Genomic DNA, 16,075 nt, shown 5'->3' with positions numbered 1-16,075 from the left:
TTTGAAGCAGCTTCAATTGCCCGGGGGGTCCTTCTCATAAAAAACTCGCCCAACCCAATTTCTTCAAGGGTTTTCCCTACACTCTCTTCTAGTATTTTTATAGTTTCATGTCTTAGGTTTAAATCTTTGATCCAGTGAGAGTCTATCTTGGTTAATGGTGAGAGGTGTGGGTCCAGTTTCAGTCTTCTACAGGTTGCCAGCCAGTTCACCCAGCACCATTTGTTAAATAGGGAATCTTTTCCCCACTGAATGTTTTTAATTGGCTTGTGAAAGATTAGATAACGGTAAGTAGCTGGATTCATCTCTTGGTTCTCTATTCTGTTCCAGACATCTACTTCTCTGTTTTTGTGCCAGTACCATGCTGTTTTGATCACTATCGATTTGTAGTATAGTCTGAGGTCTGGTAGCGTGATTCCTCCTGCTTTGTTTTTATTTTTGAGTAATGTCTCGGCTATTCGAGGTTTTTTCTGATTCCATATAAAACGAAGAATTATTTTTTCAAGATCTTTAAAGTATGACAGTGGAGCTTTAATGGGGATTGCATTGAAATTATATATTGCTTTGGGTAGTATGGACATTTTAACAATGTTGATTCTTCCCAGCCATAAGCATGGTATATTTTTCCATTTGTTAACATTCTCAGCTATCTCTTTTCTTAGAGTTTCATAGTTCTCTTTATATAGATCTTTCACGTCCTTTGTTAGATAAACTCCCAAGTATTTCATCTTCTTTGGCACTACTGTGAATGGGATAGAGTCCTTAATTGTTTTTTCACCTTGACTATTGTTGGTATATATAAAGGCTACTGATTTATGAATGTTGATTTTGTAACCTGAGACACTGCTGTATTCCTTAATCACTTCTAAGAGTTTTGTAGTAGAGTCCCTAGTATTTTCCAGATATACAATCATATCATCTGTGAAGAGCGCAAGTTTGATCTCTTCTGACCCTATATGGGTACCCTTGATTGCCTTTTCTTCCGTAATTGTGGTGACTAAAACTTCCATTACAATGTTAAAAAGCAATGGAGACAATGGGCAGCCTTGTCTGGTTCCTGATCTGAGTGGAAATGATTCCAATTTAACTCCATTCAATATGATATTGGCTGTGGGTTTGCTTTAGATGGCCTCTATCAGTTTAAGAAATGTCCCTTCTATACCAATTTTCTTAAGTGTTCTGATCATGAATGGATGTTGGATGTTATCAAAAGCTTTTTCTGCATCGATTGAGAGAATCATATGGTCTTTGTTTTTTAATTTGTTCATGTGCTGTATTACATTTATAGATTTACGTATATTGAACCAGCCTTGAGACCCTGGGATAAAACCGACTTGGTCATGATGTAGGATTTGTTTGATATGTTGCTGGATTCTGTTTGTTAGAATCTTGTTGAATATTTTTGCATCTATATTCATTAGTGATATTGGTCTATAATTTTCTTTTCTTGTTGGGTCTTTTCCTGGTTTGGGGATCAGGGTGATGTTTGCTTCATAGAAGGTGTTGGGTAGTCTTCCTTCTTTTTCTACCTTTTGGAACAGGTTGAGTAGTATAGGTACTAATTCCTCTTTAAAGGTTTGGTAGAATTCTGACGTGAAACCATCTGGTCCCGGGCTTTTCTTTTTGGGGAGATTTTGTATGGTTAATGATATTTCTGAACTTGATATGGGCCTGTTCAACGTTTCCACTTGTTTTTGATTAAGTCTTGGAAGGTGACGTGCTTCCAAGTAATGGTCGATTTCCTTCAGATTTTCGTATTTCTGAGAGTAAAGTTCCTTGTAATATTCATTAAGGACTTTTTGGATTTCTGAGGAGTCTGTTGTTTTTTTCGTCTTTGTTATTTCTGATTGATGAGATTAGAGATTTTACTCTTTTTTTCCTGATTAGGTTGGCCAAAGGTTTATCTATTTTGTTGACCTTTTCAAAAAACCAGCTTTTTGATTTATTGATCTGTTGTATTATTCTTTTGTTTTCAATTTCATTTAGTTCTGCTCTGATTTTGGTTATTTCTTTTCTTTTACTGGATTTGGGGTTGGAGTGTTCTTCCATTTCCAGTCTCTTGAGATGTCCCATTAAGTTGCTTACTTCCTCTCTTTCCGTTCTCCTGAGGAAGGCTTGCAGTGCTTTAAATTTCCCTCTTGGAACTGCCTTTGCTGTGTCCCAGAGGTTCTGATAGTTCGTGTCTTCATTGTCGTTTTGTTCCAGAAATTTGGCAATTTCCTTCTTGATCTCATCTCTGACCCAGCTATCATTCAGCATAAGGTTATTTAACTTCCACATTTTTGTATGTGTATGCAGATTCCTGTTGTTACTCATCTCAAGTTTTATTCCATGATGGTCCGAGAAGATGCATGGAATAATTTCTATTCCTTTAAATTTGCTGAGGTTAGACTTGTGACCTAAGATGTGATCGATTCTGGAGTAAGTTCCATGGGCTGATGAGAAGTATGTGTATTCAGTTTTGTTGGGATGAAATGTTCTGTAGATGTCTGCTAAATCTAAATGCTGGATGGTTAGATTTAAATCTAGAATTTCTTTACTCAGCTTTTTGTTGGAGGATCGATCCATCACTGCCAAAGGAGTGTTAAAATCTCTGACTATTATAGCGTTGGAGGAAATCAAGTTGCTCATGTCTGTTAGAGTTTCTCTTATAAATTGAGGTGCATTCTGGTTGGGTGCATAGATATTAATAATTGAAATCTCATCATATTCAGTCTTACCCTTTACAAATATGAAGTGACCATTTTAGTCCTTCCTTACTTTTATTGGTTTAAAGCCTATTGTGTCCGCAAATAAAATTGCAACTCCTGCTTTTTTCTGGTTACCATTTGCCTGAAATATGGATGACCATCCTTTCACCCTGAGTCTGTATTTGTCTTTTAAGTTAAGACGTGACTCTTGTATGCAATAAATGTCTGGCCTGAGTTTTTGTATCCAGTCAGCTAACCTATGCCTCTTTAGAGGGCAGTTTAAGCCATTCACATTAATGGAGAGTATTGATAAGTTTGGTGAAATTTGGGGTATTGAGTTTTTTGAAAGTCCAGTGGGCATTTTTAATCCTTTTGCCATTGTGGAAGTTGGGGTTTGATCAGAAGTTTCTGAGTGAGTTTACTTTTGTAGTAGAGGATTGGGTTGGTTATTATGGAGGATAGGTCTGAGAATATCCTGAAGAGCTGGTTTGGTTATGGCAAATTTCTTTAGCATATGTATGTCACTAAAGTATTTAATTTCTCCATCGTAAATGAAACTCAGTTTAGCTGGGTACAAGATTCGGGGTTGAAAGTTATTTTGCTTGAGGAGATTAAACGTTGATGACCACTCTCTTCTGGCTTGAAAAGTTTCAGCAGGGAGATCTGCAGTCATTCTAATGTTCTTCCCTTTGAAGGTAATAGATTTCTTTCGCCTGGCCGCTTTGAGAATTTTCTCCTTCATATTAACTTTAGTGAAGTTAATTATGATATGCCTGGGGGAAGTCTTATTGGGGTTGAGTCATGCTGGGGTTCTGAAGCTATCTTCTATCTGAATTTCAGGTTCTCTAGGCATGTTTGGAAAATTCTCTTTCATAATTTCATGCAGAAGGGCCTCTGCGCCCAGTGAGGCCACTTCATCTGTTTCAGGAATTCCTATGAGACGGATATTTGCCTTCTTCGAGTTATCCCAGAGCTCTCTGAGTGAGTGATCCATTTTGGCTCTCCATTTCTCTTCCTTTTTGAGAGTTTGGGAGTGTTCAAAGGCTATATCTTCGATGTTGGAGATCCTTTCTTCTGCTTGGTCCATTCTGTTGCTAAGGGATTCTACTGTATTTTTCATATCTTTGAGGGCTGCAAATTCTTGTTTCAGTGTGTCTAAGTCTTTCGTGGTTTTGTCTTTAAATTAGTTAAATTCTTGAGACAGCTTTTGAATTTCTCCACGAATTCCTAATTCCATTTTGTTAATCTTGTTTGCCATCCAAATTCTGAATTCGATTTCTGACATCTCAGCCAGTTGTTTGTGAATGGGATCTTCAATTACATCTGCTGTATCTTTCCTTGGGGGGGGGTGAGCTATTCTGGTTATTCATGTTACCAGAGTTTTTCCGCTGATTCCGCCCCATGATTGTTTTACTCCCTTTGATTTTCCTCTGGTGTTTTGTCGAGGACCCGTACAGTGCTGTGGCCTGAGAAACTGGGGCCCTGTTTGGTGTAGAGGGGCTAAGTGGTTCTGATTTGTTTTCAGCTGGTTTCTATGTGACCCTAGTGAAACAGTTACTCTGGGTTGAAGTCTCAGCTGTGGAGAAATACCAGCAATTAAGTCACCCCACCCACCACAGGCAACAAATGGAAAAGGAAAATCAAACCTTCCTACAACCACACACCCAGGGCACCACCTGGATAGTCCCCAGGTGAGTGACTCAGTTCAAAAGGTCCAAGTCAATTGTCTCAGTCAGCAGCTGCCTCAGGTGAGAGAGTTCAAGAGGTCCCTGGGAACTGGATCACAGGGGTCTGGTGACTGCTCTAAAATGGCTTGCTCCAGTGCTGTGGGGAGTCAGGAAGAGCCACCAGTAAATAGATCAGTCTGGGAAGATTGATGCCTCCTTCCACACCTTGCAGCTCTGTCACACCCAGTCGCTGCTAGCCCCACAGGGCTGTGACCCAGTCAGTTGTCTGAAGTAAGCAGATACTCCAGGGGTTTGCACCTGCCTAAGTCACAGGGTAGTCTGTGTCTGCTCAACTAGGCTGCTATTCTCTGTCTTTATCCAGCAGGGAGTGGTGTGGCCTGTCAACCTCGGGCACTTGATGGAGGCTGGAGGTGTTCACTCAGTTCCAGCCCCACCCTTAGTGTATGTTACTGGGTGAAGGGAACAACCCTGTGGGAGTTTGTTTCTGACCTTGCCAGATTCCTCTGCAGAGGAGAGGCTGATTTGAGTTCCCAGAGCCTGTGTCTCAGGCCCTGTCTTTAGTCCTGAGGGTTTGTATTCGCAGCACGATCAGTTGTTGGCTGTAGCCTCTTGGCCTCCTTTGTCTATAGGCTGGTGATCCCCTAAGGGCCAGGTGCGTCTTAGGCTCAGTAGAGCGGTTCTCTGGATCAGCCCCACCCTAGGAGTTTCTCGGCTCTGCGGGTGTGTTTTCTAGTCCCCGTGTTCCACCCAGGTCGGTACCGTCTCAGGAAAACACTTTACTCATGGGGCCTGTGTTTCAGTCCCAGGTCTGTTCCATGGTGGTTGCCATCTGAGAAGATGCTCGGCCTCATCTGGTTGCCCAGGAAGACAGGAGGAGAAGCTATGGGATATCTGGGGGTGGGCCTTGTTATTGCTGAAGACGGCTGTTGCTCTGCACCTCGGGGCACCACCGCTCCAGTGTAGTTCCCTCTCAGCCGACCGTCGTCTTCTCGCTCCTTTGCTACAGAGTCAGCACTGGCCAGCTGCAGTCCAGGTCCTGTCTACACCTCTTGAGAGTTCAGCCAAGAATCTGGACTCCTGATGGGGCAGGTCTCCAGATCACGGAGTGAGAGTGGAGGGGGGTGTTAGGAGCTCAGGGTTGCAGGTCATAACACCAAGCTCATTGAGACCAAATGAACAAATAAACAGGTACAAAGGTTACCAGGCACATGGGCCCATAGACACAGAGACAGACAGAAACACATAAACATAGAAGCAATAGCCACGACAACAGCAATATAAGAACAACTGCAATAAAAATAGTGATAATTGTAAAATAATTGAAAGAAGGGGAAAAAAAGAGAGAAAAAAGTGGTGTTAGAAGGAATGTTAAGTGAGAAGAAAGAAGAAATTAAAATTAGAAGACATAGAAATAAAAACTATATCTATATAAAATGTAATCATAAAAAATTATCGAAATTTCCTCTAAGAAAATGGTGAGGAAAAATCAGACAAAAAGAAAACAACAGCAAAAAAAAAAAAAAACCCACGAAAACCAAAAAACAAAACAAAACAAAAAAAAAGGCACCAACTGCAAAAATATTCTTCTGGTAGAAATATACCTATAAATAGCTATATGTCTGCTGTAGGGATCAGCTTTCCTAGGAATGTATTCATACTGCAATATACTTTCTGGACACCAGGTGGCGCTGTGAGTGGTTTCGAGACTTATACCTGGTTTACAGTTTATACCGTTACCATGGTAACCACCTTCCATGGCCCATCGCCATTTGGAGTTTCCGTAAATGTTTGTCACCTAAGAATTGTGTGACCTCAGCTGTTCTTTTCCGGACAGCACTTGCCACCGACCTTCCCACTCAGTGCAGGTGTCCACTCTGTTCCCAGGTTCCCCCGCAAACTGGCGACTGCAATCGGCCATAAGGGGAGTGGTGTTGAGTTCGCGCGGTATCTCCTGTAGCTGGTTCCCGGAGCTTCAGCAGCCAAAGCCGGTCCACGGCTTCAGTAGCTTCGCGGCTCCAGAAGCCAAAGCCCGGTCCTAGGCTTCAAGCCGGTTCCCGTGGTTGGAGCGCTCGGGGGATTTATTCTGAGTTTTATGGTTCAGAGTTTTGGATGGGTGTCCGCCAGTTCGCTGCGCAGCCTGAACCGCCAGCCCCCTCCAACACCTGGGGGAAAGGTGCCCGCCCTTTTGGGTAGTTCAAAATGTCTGTTTCACGGGCAGGATCCCTTCCCTTCAATTGTCCAACAGTTTGCCCAGCTCCCTGTGGTTTTGAGTGGCTCTCCTTTCGGATGCCTCCCTCAGTTCAGGATTAATTACTTGTCAATTGGATTTTGTCAGCATTTACAAGCTGCTGACCTCCGTGGGGGAGGGGCCTGCTGGCCGGCCCAGCGAGCAGGGAAGAATCTCTACAACAGAGTCTGTGATTTTAAATTACCCCTCATATACAGCAAACCGCCAGTTCGCTGGGCATCTCCAGCTGTCTGTCCACTCCAATAATCCACACACAGGGAAGGTCCAGACCGCCTTTCCTCTCACCTGGTGGCTTGGGAGAGGTGGGCTACACGTCTGTCCTGTCCGCCATCATGCTCCGCCTCCATTGGGATATGCTATTTTTTACAGCAAAGTGCCAACTAACAAAAGCAGAAATGGATGATAGAATTAGAAAATCATAATTTCCTAACTAACAAAATAATAATCAAATCAGGCAAGAGCCCAAATAATATTAAAGCAAGGAGATGAAATTTGGTTGGACTAACAGAATATCCACATGGCATCAAAATACCATGTCACAGGCTACTTATTAATAATAAAGGGACAAAGATACCTACAGAGTAATCTGTACAACAAACACCTTAAATAAGTGAACAAACTGATTAATACTGATAGCATCACAAATAAATAGACAAACTGGCCTTAGCAGCCTCCAGATGTGGTATAATGTGAACTCTTCATCACTTACTTAATATTCTTATCCAAAATATTAATCATAAGTGCAAACAAGAGGCAGATATCAGGCAAACAAATGTTGTAGGACACTATACTAGACAACAGGCCTAGGCTCTGGAAAAAAATATCCTTGTCATGGAAGATTTGAAAAATCCTTTTCGGGACTGTTCATGATTAGAGGACACTAAAGAGACATGACAATGGAATGCAATGTTTGATAGTTGATTGGGTTGTAGATCACTCAAGAAATCCCTCAGGAGGATGGTATTGGGACAATTGGGGAAATTTAAATATGACCGTATATATGGTCTTAAGTAATATTACCGTATTACCATATCACTGTTAAATTTCTTCAGTGTGGTAATGGTACTGTGGTCACATAGGTAGGCATCCTAGTACTTAGGAAATACATACTGAAGTAACCAAGCAATTGTTCAGAACTGTTGAATGGTTAAACAAGAAAAAAGTATAATGGGATAATGTGAATCTAGACAAAAGTTTGTTCATCATATTATCCTTTCAAATTTGTGAGTTTTCAAAATAAAAAAGTTGAAAAAAGTGGACTTCTCATATTTTAGAGTTAAATAGTGAAATATTTACAAGTGAAATACGACAAATGAAGATATACACTTACGAGTTTTGTACTTTTTTATATTTGCTTGAAAATAATCTGGAGGAGGGGGGAGGGGAGAGGGTATATATGAAATGAGATTAGCCTTGAGTTGTTAAAGGTTTGCAAATCGATAACTGAGGGTTCCTGAGCTAACCTCTCTTGTACAGTGGTTCTCAATTTGTGGTCCCCCACCAGCATCATCAGAGAACTTGTTAGAAAAGCAAACTCTGGGTTCCACTTTAAATCTTGTAATCTGACAAAACAGATAAGGAGCTCAGCAATCTGTGTTTCACCAAGCTCTCTGGGTGAGTCTTATATAAGTTAATGTTTCAGTGTACAAAAATAATGTGCCATAGCTAATTGACCATTATCCTAGGAGAGGAATGCTGGCTTAACATTAGAAAAAGTATAGATAGAAGGGAGCATGAGAGAAGTTTGTGTGCTGCTAATATATTTGTTGCTTACTCTAGATGCAAATTGCAAGTGTACATTTAATTTTAAAAAAATCAGTACGATATACACTAATAATTTTTGTACATTTCTTTTTCTTGAGACAGTCTTACTATATCACCCTCGGTAGAGTGCCGTGGCATCACAGCTGACAGCAACCTCAAACTCTTGGGCTCAAGCGATTCTCTTGCCTCAGCCTCCCAAGTAGCTGGGACTACAGGCGCCTGCCACAACGCCTGGCTATTTTTTGTTGCAGTTGTCATTGTTGGTTAGCTGGCCTGGGCTGGGTTCAAACACACCAACTTTGGTGTATGTGGCTGGCACTGTAACCACTGTGCTACAGGCGCCAAGTCAATTTTTGTACTTTTTGATGACAAGTTAAAGTTTGCTAAAGGTTTTTGAAAACCCTATACACGACAGTCATTATATTCACAGATTAAATGAATAGAGCCTTGATCATATTCTTGCATGCAAAAAATAAAAAAAAAAAAACAAGAAATGAAATTTAATGTCTGCTTGCAATGTTTAAGACAAACTTTTGAAATTAGGAATGTAAGGATATTTTTCTTAATCTGGTAAGGGGAAAGAAAGAAAGGAGAAGGAAGGAAAAAAGGAAGGGAGGGATGAAGGGAGTGAGGGAGGGAGGGAGGGAAAGAAGGAGGGAAGGGACAGAGGGAGGGAAAGGAAAAGGAAGGGGGGAAGGGAAGGGGAAAGGAAGGGAAATAAAGGGAAAGATAAAGGGAAAGGGAAGAGAAACTCTTTAATATGAAAATGATAATGGCATTCTAATTAAAATCAGGAAGAACCTAAAGAAGCCCCAATTTTGCCATCTCTGTTAGACGTTATACTGGGTTTGCTAGCCAGAACAGTAAGGAACCCATAAATTTGATTCTATTTCCCTTACTCACAGATTTGCAGAAAACCCTAGAATGCCTACAGACAAATTTTTAGATATAATAGAGTTTAGCATGCATGGCGATGGGCTTTAAGATCAATATATTTTTTTAACCAGTCAAGGGCATTTGTGTAAATTAGACCCAAATAGAAATTGTCATTTTAAACGGACATCAAATACAAGAGCAGCAACACTGTATGGTAATCTTGGGATAAATACAATAAATGGTGTATAGGATATGAATGTACAGAACTTAAAACTAAAAACTAACGTGAACAATTAAAACTTTAAAGACCCACGTAAATGAAGACTCCTTGAGTTGGTGACTAGAAAGGCTGAATATTCCACAGATAGTCAGTTCTTCCCTACCTGATCCGTAGATTCCGTGAAAAGGCATTCTAAATCTGTTACAACTGAGTTTTCAGGAAATTTGACATTGCAGGCTCTAATATGTATATGGAAGGGCAAAAGGCAAAGAATAGAGAAGATATGTTTGGAAATGGTAGATAATGTGTAGGGACTTTCCCTAGCAGACATCACAAGGTATTCTGAAGTGATGAAAACTATGAAAATGTAGTATTGGCACAGGACTAGACAAATTCATATATGGACCATAACAGGGAGGTTGGAAACACAGACACACAAATATGAACGAACATGTTTCCAGATATTGGCAGATGTCCCTTAAGGGTGAAAAGTTACCCCAATTGAGAATCCGTGGCATAGGAATACGGACGACCTTAAAACCACACGCCAAATGTTTCAAAGGTAAATTGTAGAATAGCAAGAACATGAGTTAAAAATGCATGCACCCAAAATATTTCACATCCAAAGGGGGACTAGTCTGAGAAAAAAATCCTTGGGTAGCATAAAGCTCAACTTCACTTCAAGTGCTCCTGGTGGGCCGTGAGGAGAACAGAGATGACAGGGAGGCAAAGGGGGCGTGACCACAGCGCGTGAGGGACTGGGGATCTCGGAGTTCATTGCTGGCTAGCCACAGCAGTGGGAGGAGGAAGGCAGCCCCGGAGCTCATTGGCCTTTGTCAGAAGGGCGGGAAAGGGAGAGGAAGCTGGGTTTTCTCTCAGGGCGCTTGTCTGAACTGATTGATTCTGACCTGCTGGAGGCTGGGGTAACCACAGGCTGGAATCAGGACAGTGATCCTCATTTCCACGCCTCTTATTTCCTCCCCACTCCTGCTCACTTTCCCCTCTCCTCCACCTCAGCGGCATACGCTCCCACCCACTCCTGACGTCCCTTTCCACCCCTACCCCTCTCGGGACCCCTTTTGGGAGGACCCATTGCCTCAGCCCCCTGGGCAATTGGCCTCTGGCCACTGGGCCAGGGCTCATGGGCCTGATTTTGATTCAGAGGTGGGGGAGGGAGCGAATTATTGGGCTTCCTGAGGAAGGGAGGCACTCGGGGGCGGCGGTACTGGGTGCATGGGTGGGGGGAGGGGAGATGGTGTGCTCAAGCACAATTTTTAGAGTGTGGAGAGGAGAGTGGAGGATTGTTGAGAGGCTGTGGAGGGAATGCATGGGGAAAATACAATACGTGAGGTACAGGATATGAATCTAAGGAAGATAAAACTAAAAACTAAGCGGAAAGCATAGAGGGTACATCAGTCTGACAGAAAAATTACTGCACTGTGGAGTTGCCTATTGGATAGATCCAAGCCTGGCACTCCACAGGGGGCTCAACAAATATCTTCTGAAAGAAGAATCAAGGGAATGAATGAATGAAAATAGTAATTTAAAGAGGGCTAAGAATCCAGGAGGATAATATGATTTCATGGGGGTACAAGAGGAAAATCAGCTTAAAGGGGGAACAAGAGGATAATTAAGCTTAGGTTGGGTGCAAGAAACAATCAGAATGGAATGTGAGGGGAAAACTGAATATAGGGCATGGAGGAAACGAATAGATTTGAGTGCAGCGATCATAAAATCATGTGTGGGAAGTGAATGAATGCAGGAGGTTTGGAAGAGATTTGCTGAAGTAGTGGATGCCAGGAATAATAGTTGGGTTTGGCAGAGTACAGGATGATACATAAGAAGGGACTGTAGTGATTGTTGAAGGGGGCACGGGAGTGCATGTGTGTGGCAGAAAATGGGGTCTATGGTGGAGTGGAGGTAAGCAAGGAGAATAATGGTTGGATTGAATGGATCTGGGCATCATGATGTTGTGAATTTCTTGGGAGGAGGCTGTGCCTGAGTAGTGCTTCCTGGGAAGGAGGCCACTTGAGCAAGGAGGTCGGGGTGAAGGTTGGAGAAAGCCATGGGAGATGAAGGGAGTGGGCAATCTGATTCCAGCAGTGAGTGGGCCAGAAGAGAAGAATGCAGCCACCTCAGATAGGATTTTCCAAGGGCAGAGGAGGTATGTGGGGGTAGGGGTTCATGTGGCCATTCTGACCTCCGCTCCTGACCCTAGAACCATGGAAACCAAAGAGATACCTGCTGTGGCCTGCTGCCCCTCTGACTCTGAATGCACCCCGGGGCATGAGACTGGAGCCCCGTGGGGGATTGATCTTGGCCCCAGAAGAGCCATAGGTTGCTGTGACCGCTGCCACAACCATGGCATCACTACCCAAATCAGGGGCCACAAGCATTTCTGCCTCTTCCAGGCTTGCAAGTGTCACAATTGTGCCCTCTTCCCGTGAGTATGGTGTCTGAAACAGGGAGGGGTCAGGCCTCCTCTAAACATGACTACTCTTACACCTGCAATCCCCCACTTTAGGGAACACCGCAGGGTCTTGCCGGCTGTGAGTGCCTTGAAGAGGGAACAGCAGGCACAGCTAGAGAGGCACCTGGCTCAAGGACGATTGAGGAGTATGGCTGCCCTGCCCAAAGCTCACATCCATGTCAAGAATTTGCCCGTGGAAGCCGGAGTTCTCAGTGAGTGCCTCTGGCCAGGGAGGGAGCCTGTGTTTGGGTAAAGGAAGCATGAGTAGTTCTGTCACCAGTCCTGTCACTGAATTTCAGTTGTGGCCTGGACCAAGTTACTCCCTGGACTGTAGCTCCCCCAAGTATAAAACATCATCCATTTTATTTACCAAGTGTTTGTGAGAAGTAAAGATCTGGAGGGATCAGAAAGGTCCATGGTGAGATGAGACTTCAGACTGGGGGTGGTATAAAGTGGGGTGGCGTTGGTGGGAGAGGTGGGAGAAGGAAAAGCTCACCAAAGCTGGCCCTCTTCTTCCACAGCTGGCAAGGAGAACAATGTGTTGCAGCCCGAGGTCCACATCCACACAAACCCCAAGGAGGTAAGGAGAGGCCATGGCCAGGGGGAAGGTTCCCACCCTACCACTGCCCAGACCCCTTTCACTGTTTCCCAAAGACACAGTGGATTCCATCTCTAACCCTACCACCAATTTTCCTTGTGACTTTAGGAAAGATCACTTTCCCTCCCTGGGCCCCAGTTTCCCCAAATGCAAAATGAAAGGAAACACTCTCTGGTCTTCAAGGTCTTCAGAGCTCTGACATTCTGGGCTTCTATCCTCATCCCCAAACATGCTCACACCTCCTCCCTCGATGGCTGGTCTGGTACCTGACTCCAACCTGTGTTCTCTGCCCCCTGCAGGAGAGCTCCCAAGGGGCTCTGCTGCTCGACAAGCCCCCAGAACCGTTGTCTCTGCCCTGTGCTCCTGCGACTTTGGAGCAGGAACTGACGGTTTCTCTTTCCAGGGAGCCCCATGGGCCCCCTGCCCTGCCCAGCACGTGAGTACAGTGAGAACCATGGAGCAGGTTGTGTCTTGTGTGCCCAATCTTGTACTTGGTGCCATGGGAGATAGGAAGAGGAAAACGGGGAGGAGCAGGAGGAAAAAGGGAAGAAGAAGTGGCATCTAAAACAAGGGCTCTCCCAGCTTTGCCATTTCCTATTTGTGAGGCTTTGGACAAGTTAAGTTATGTGTCTGAACCTCCATTTCCTTGTGGGTGTGCTGGGGACGATATTCTATACCTCTAGAATTGAAAAGAGGACTAACACAGGCCTGCCACATAGTAGGCCTCTAACAAATGAGGGTTGTTACTGAACATCAAACAGACAGATAGGATAGAAGGTCCTGCTGATGAGTGGAGGCCATGATGGTGAGGGCCACAGAGGCCCAGGGAAAAGTCCAGAGGCCATTAGCAAAAGCTTCCTGGAGCTGAGCTGAGCTTGCCTGTCAAGACCCATGGGGATTGGGCAATATGGAAGCAAGAACTAGTCCTTGAACAGGGACAGTAATCCCATCTCTCCAGGTGCTTTTCAGATTGAAATATAGACATCTGTGATTTCCCATAATCTTCGCCATTGCCCTGGAAGGAAAATGCTGGCAGGAATAAGTGTCTCGGGAAAGATATAGAAAAAGAGGTGTGGGAAAGAAAACAGGCCAAGCAGGAGAAGGGAGTTTGCCCAACCACAATGATTAATGGTCCAGCAGGCATTGGGATTTCCACATCTAGTTATTGCAAAATCCCGCCCCTCCTTCTGTCTACTGGTGGTATGTGTCTGCCAGAGGATTTAATCTCCTGGCCTCTCCTCTCCTTGTTTCTAGATGCTCAGCTCTGATCCTCCAGCCCTGTGCCACCCTTGACTCTCTTCTACTGCAGCCACAGGTCCTGGGAAAGTAGTGGGGTCAAGAACCCTGGGAGGGGTGGAGCTTAGTGGATGGGGAGAGTAAAAGGCCTTGGGCGATGGGGGGGGTTTGAGGGAACTGGGGGCTGAAGGGGCACTTGTCCCATTGAGAGGAGATATGGTTTCCAGTGCCCATTCTCTCACTCCTGTTCCTTTGCAGGTCCCCAAAGCCTCAGACCAGTCTGGGGTTTCTGCCTCTTCAGAGTGGCAGCGGAAGCTGGAGGCTGCTGAGGCTCTGCTGACTCTGAGGGACTCTTCTCAGGCCCCTTGTGACACCATCTCCCTGCATCAGTCCTGTGGTCCACCAGGTAAACTGCTCCTTAGAAGGAGAACACAGGGTGGGGAAAATTGGGGACAGGGTTGTGGGGAGGGTACATGGTGGTAAGCAGGTTCCAACCGGAAAATCAGTGTAGGTGGGTTGAACCTCCTTGGGGCCAGGCACCCAAGCTCCTCAGTCTGACTCTTGAAATGGTAGTTGAGGGCTGTTCAGTGAATATGCACTTTATCAAGCTTTGTGCTGAACAGTAAATGCCCAGTGCTCTGACATCAAGAAACAAAGAAACTGGGGTCCTGAGAGTGGCAGGGACTTTGCCTAGAGCATACAGCATCTCAAGTGGAGGAACCAGGTCTCCTGACTCCCAGCCAAGGGCTCTCTTCCCAGACTCCTGCAATCTGCTGCGGTCTGGGGAAGACATACAGAAGTGATAAGGATTTGTCTGGAAGGTGTGGTCCCCGCCTCCAGGGAGCTTCCAGTCTAGATGTGGAGCCTGAATGTCTTGGCAAGCTGTGGTTTCTGGCTAAATCTCAACGATAGACAAATAGAGGAATGCTGAGGAGGAAATAAACACCTGGGGAGGCTGAGAGGGAAGGCTGGGATTCTTGGACCAAAAATGGTGGATGGGGCATGGTGTGTGAGTGAAGAAACAACCCTGGAGGAATGGCTGGAATAGAAGGGGATGAAGCTAGAGAGACTATGAATCACAGAGGTGTGGCAGGCGAGGCTTAGGAGGACAGACCAACAACTGTGGGTGGTGAGGAGCCAGGGAATGCTTCTGAGCTAGGAAGGAGCATTTCCAGGGAGGAAATAGGGAGGCAAACCTGGAGGTGGGGAAATGAGAAAGAGGTCTCTGCAGCGGTACAGGTGACAAATCATTGGTTGGGTGGGACACACAAAATAGAGGAAAGCTGGGAGGGGACACAGATGTGACCAGGCTCTGGCCCCTTCCTTTCTGTCTACAGCTCCTGCTGGAGATAAAGAACTCCAGCCTTCCAGCCCCTCTCTGCGCCCCAGGCCAGCCAGCTCCGTCTCGCTGCCTATTGGACATCTGGGGTGCATCTCCCTCTTGAGCTAGGAGCCCAGAGGAGGAGGCCTCAATAGAGCACTGCCTATTTGGTATCCTGTTTCTGAATGTGCACATGGTTAATGTCCAAAATGCTTAACACCTTTTTTTAAGCCTTCAGGTGTGGATATTCTTGTACCTCTATCCCTTCCTCCTTTGGATGCTGGAGCCTTTTTATGTCTCCTGTAATAGCAGGATTGTGCAATCTAAGTTGAACCATCTCTAAGGGGGGTTCTGTGTGAGTTCATATGCCAGAGTTTTTATTTGTCTTGTGATTGTAGACATACCCGTGCACCCATGTTCATATCCATGTATGTGGAAACATAAGAATGTTTTCACTTTGTCTCTAGGTTTGTGTGTGTGAACAAAAAATAAATCCTTCTTGTTGTAAGGCACTGTGAGATATGGGTTGTTTGTTACTTCAGTATCACACAGTAAGTCTATAAGCTACCCTGACTCTAACAGACTTTTTCAATTCATGTTTCCAAGTGAGAATCACCTCAGACAGTAGCTGGGATTTCTTAACATGGCTAGACAAGAAAATGGCAGAAGAAAAAAACGTAAGATATTTATTCATTGAGCAATTAAGTACTTACCTTACCATCTGCCTGGCATGGACTGTTTTCAGTTGTCCAGAGGGCCACAATTTGCAGCACTTGTAGGATCAAGCAGATCATGTAAATGAGTAGGGCTGGCCTGATTAGCTCTGGCCAAAGCATGCTCTACCTAAGGGGGCAGCTGGTGCTTGGCTCAATTGTTGCCATGCAGGAATGTGGGCTCATGGTTACCAAGCCCACTGGTTTTTAAAGAGAAGATGGGATTCCAGATCTCTATGTAGAACTACTCAACT

The 16,075-nt window shown here is 44.5% G+C and overlaps 1 protein-coding gene across 4 annotated transcripts in view; it reads left to right on the top strand.

Moving 5' to 3' along the window:
• DMRTC1 (DMRT like family C1) overlaps positions 1–15,620 on the top strand; it is a 144,229-nt gene extending 128,609 nt beyond the window's left edge. For 2 of the 4 annotated variants that reach the window (XM_053579735.1, XM_053579733.1), the window contains exons 2-7: positions 12,008–12,165; positions 12,475–12,533; positions 12,851–12,987; positions 13,806–13,866; positions 14,046–14,193; positions 15,125–15,620. In XM_053579735.1, the coding sequence (XP_053435710.1) occupies positions 12,102–12,165; positions 12,475–12,533; positions 12,851–12,987; positions 13,806–13,866; positions 14,046–14,193; positions 15,125–15,237 (582 nt within the window). In that variant the 5' untranslated portion in view covers positions 12,008–12,101 and the 3' untranslated portion in view covers positions 15,238–15,620. Of the gene's footprint in view, positions 1–11,536; positions 11,927–12,007; positions 12,166–12,474; positions 12,534–12,850; positions 12,988–13,805; positions 13,867–14,045; positions 14,194–15,124 lie in introns of those variants that run through there. The other 2 variants (XM_053579732.1, XR_008377580.1) reach the window with 2 other exon arrangements.
• Positions 15,621–16,075: the final 455 nt, after the last annotated feature.

The sequence above is a fragment of the Nycticebus coucang genome, chromosome X (assembly GCF_027406575.1).
Source record: "Nycticebus coucang isolate mNycCou1 chromosome X, mNycCou1.pri, whole genome shotgun sequence".
Lineage (NCBI taxonomy): Eukaryota > Metazoa > Chordata > Mammalia > Primates > Lorisidae > Nycticebus > Nycticebus coucang.
Note: the sequence above shows the minus strand (reverse complement) of the source record. Positions and strands in the feature narration are given on the sequence as shown.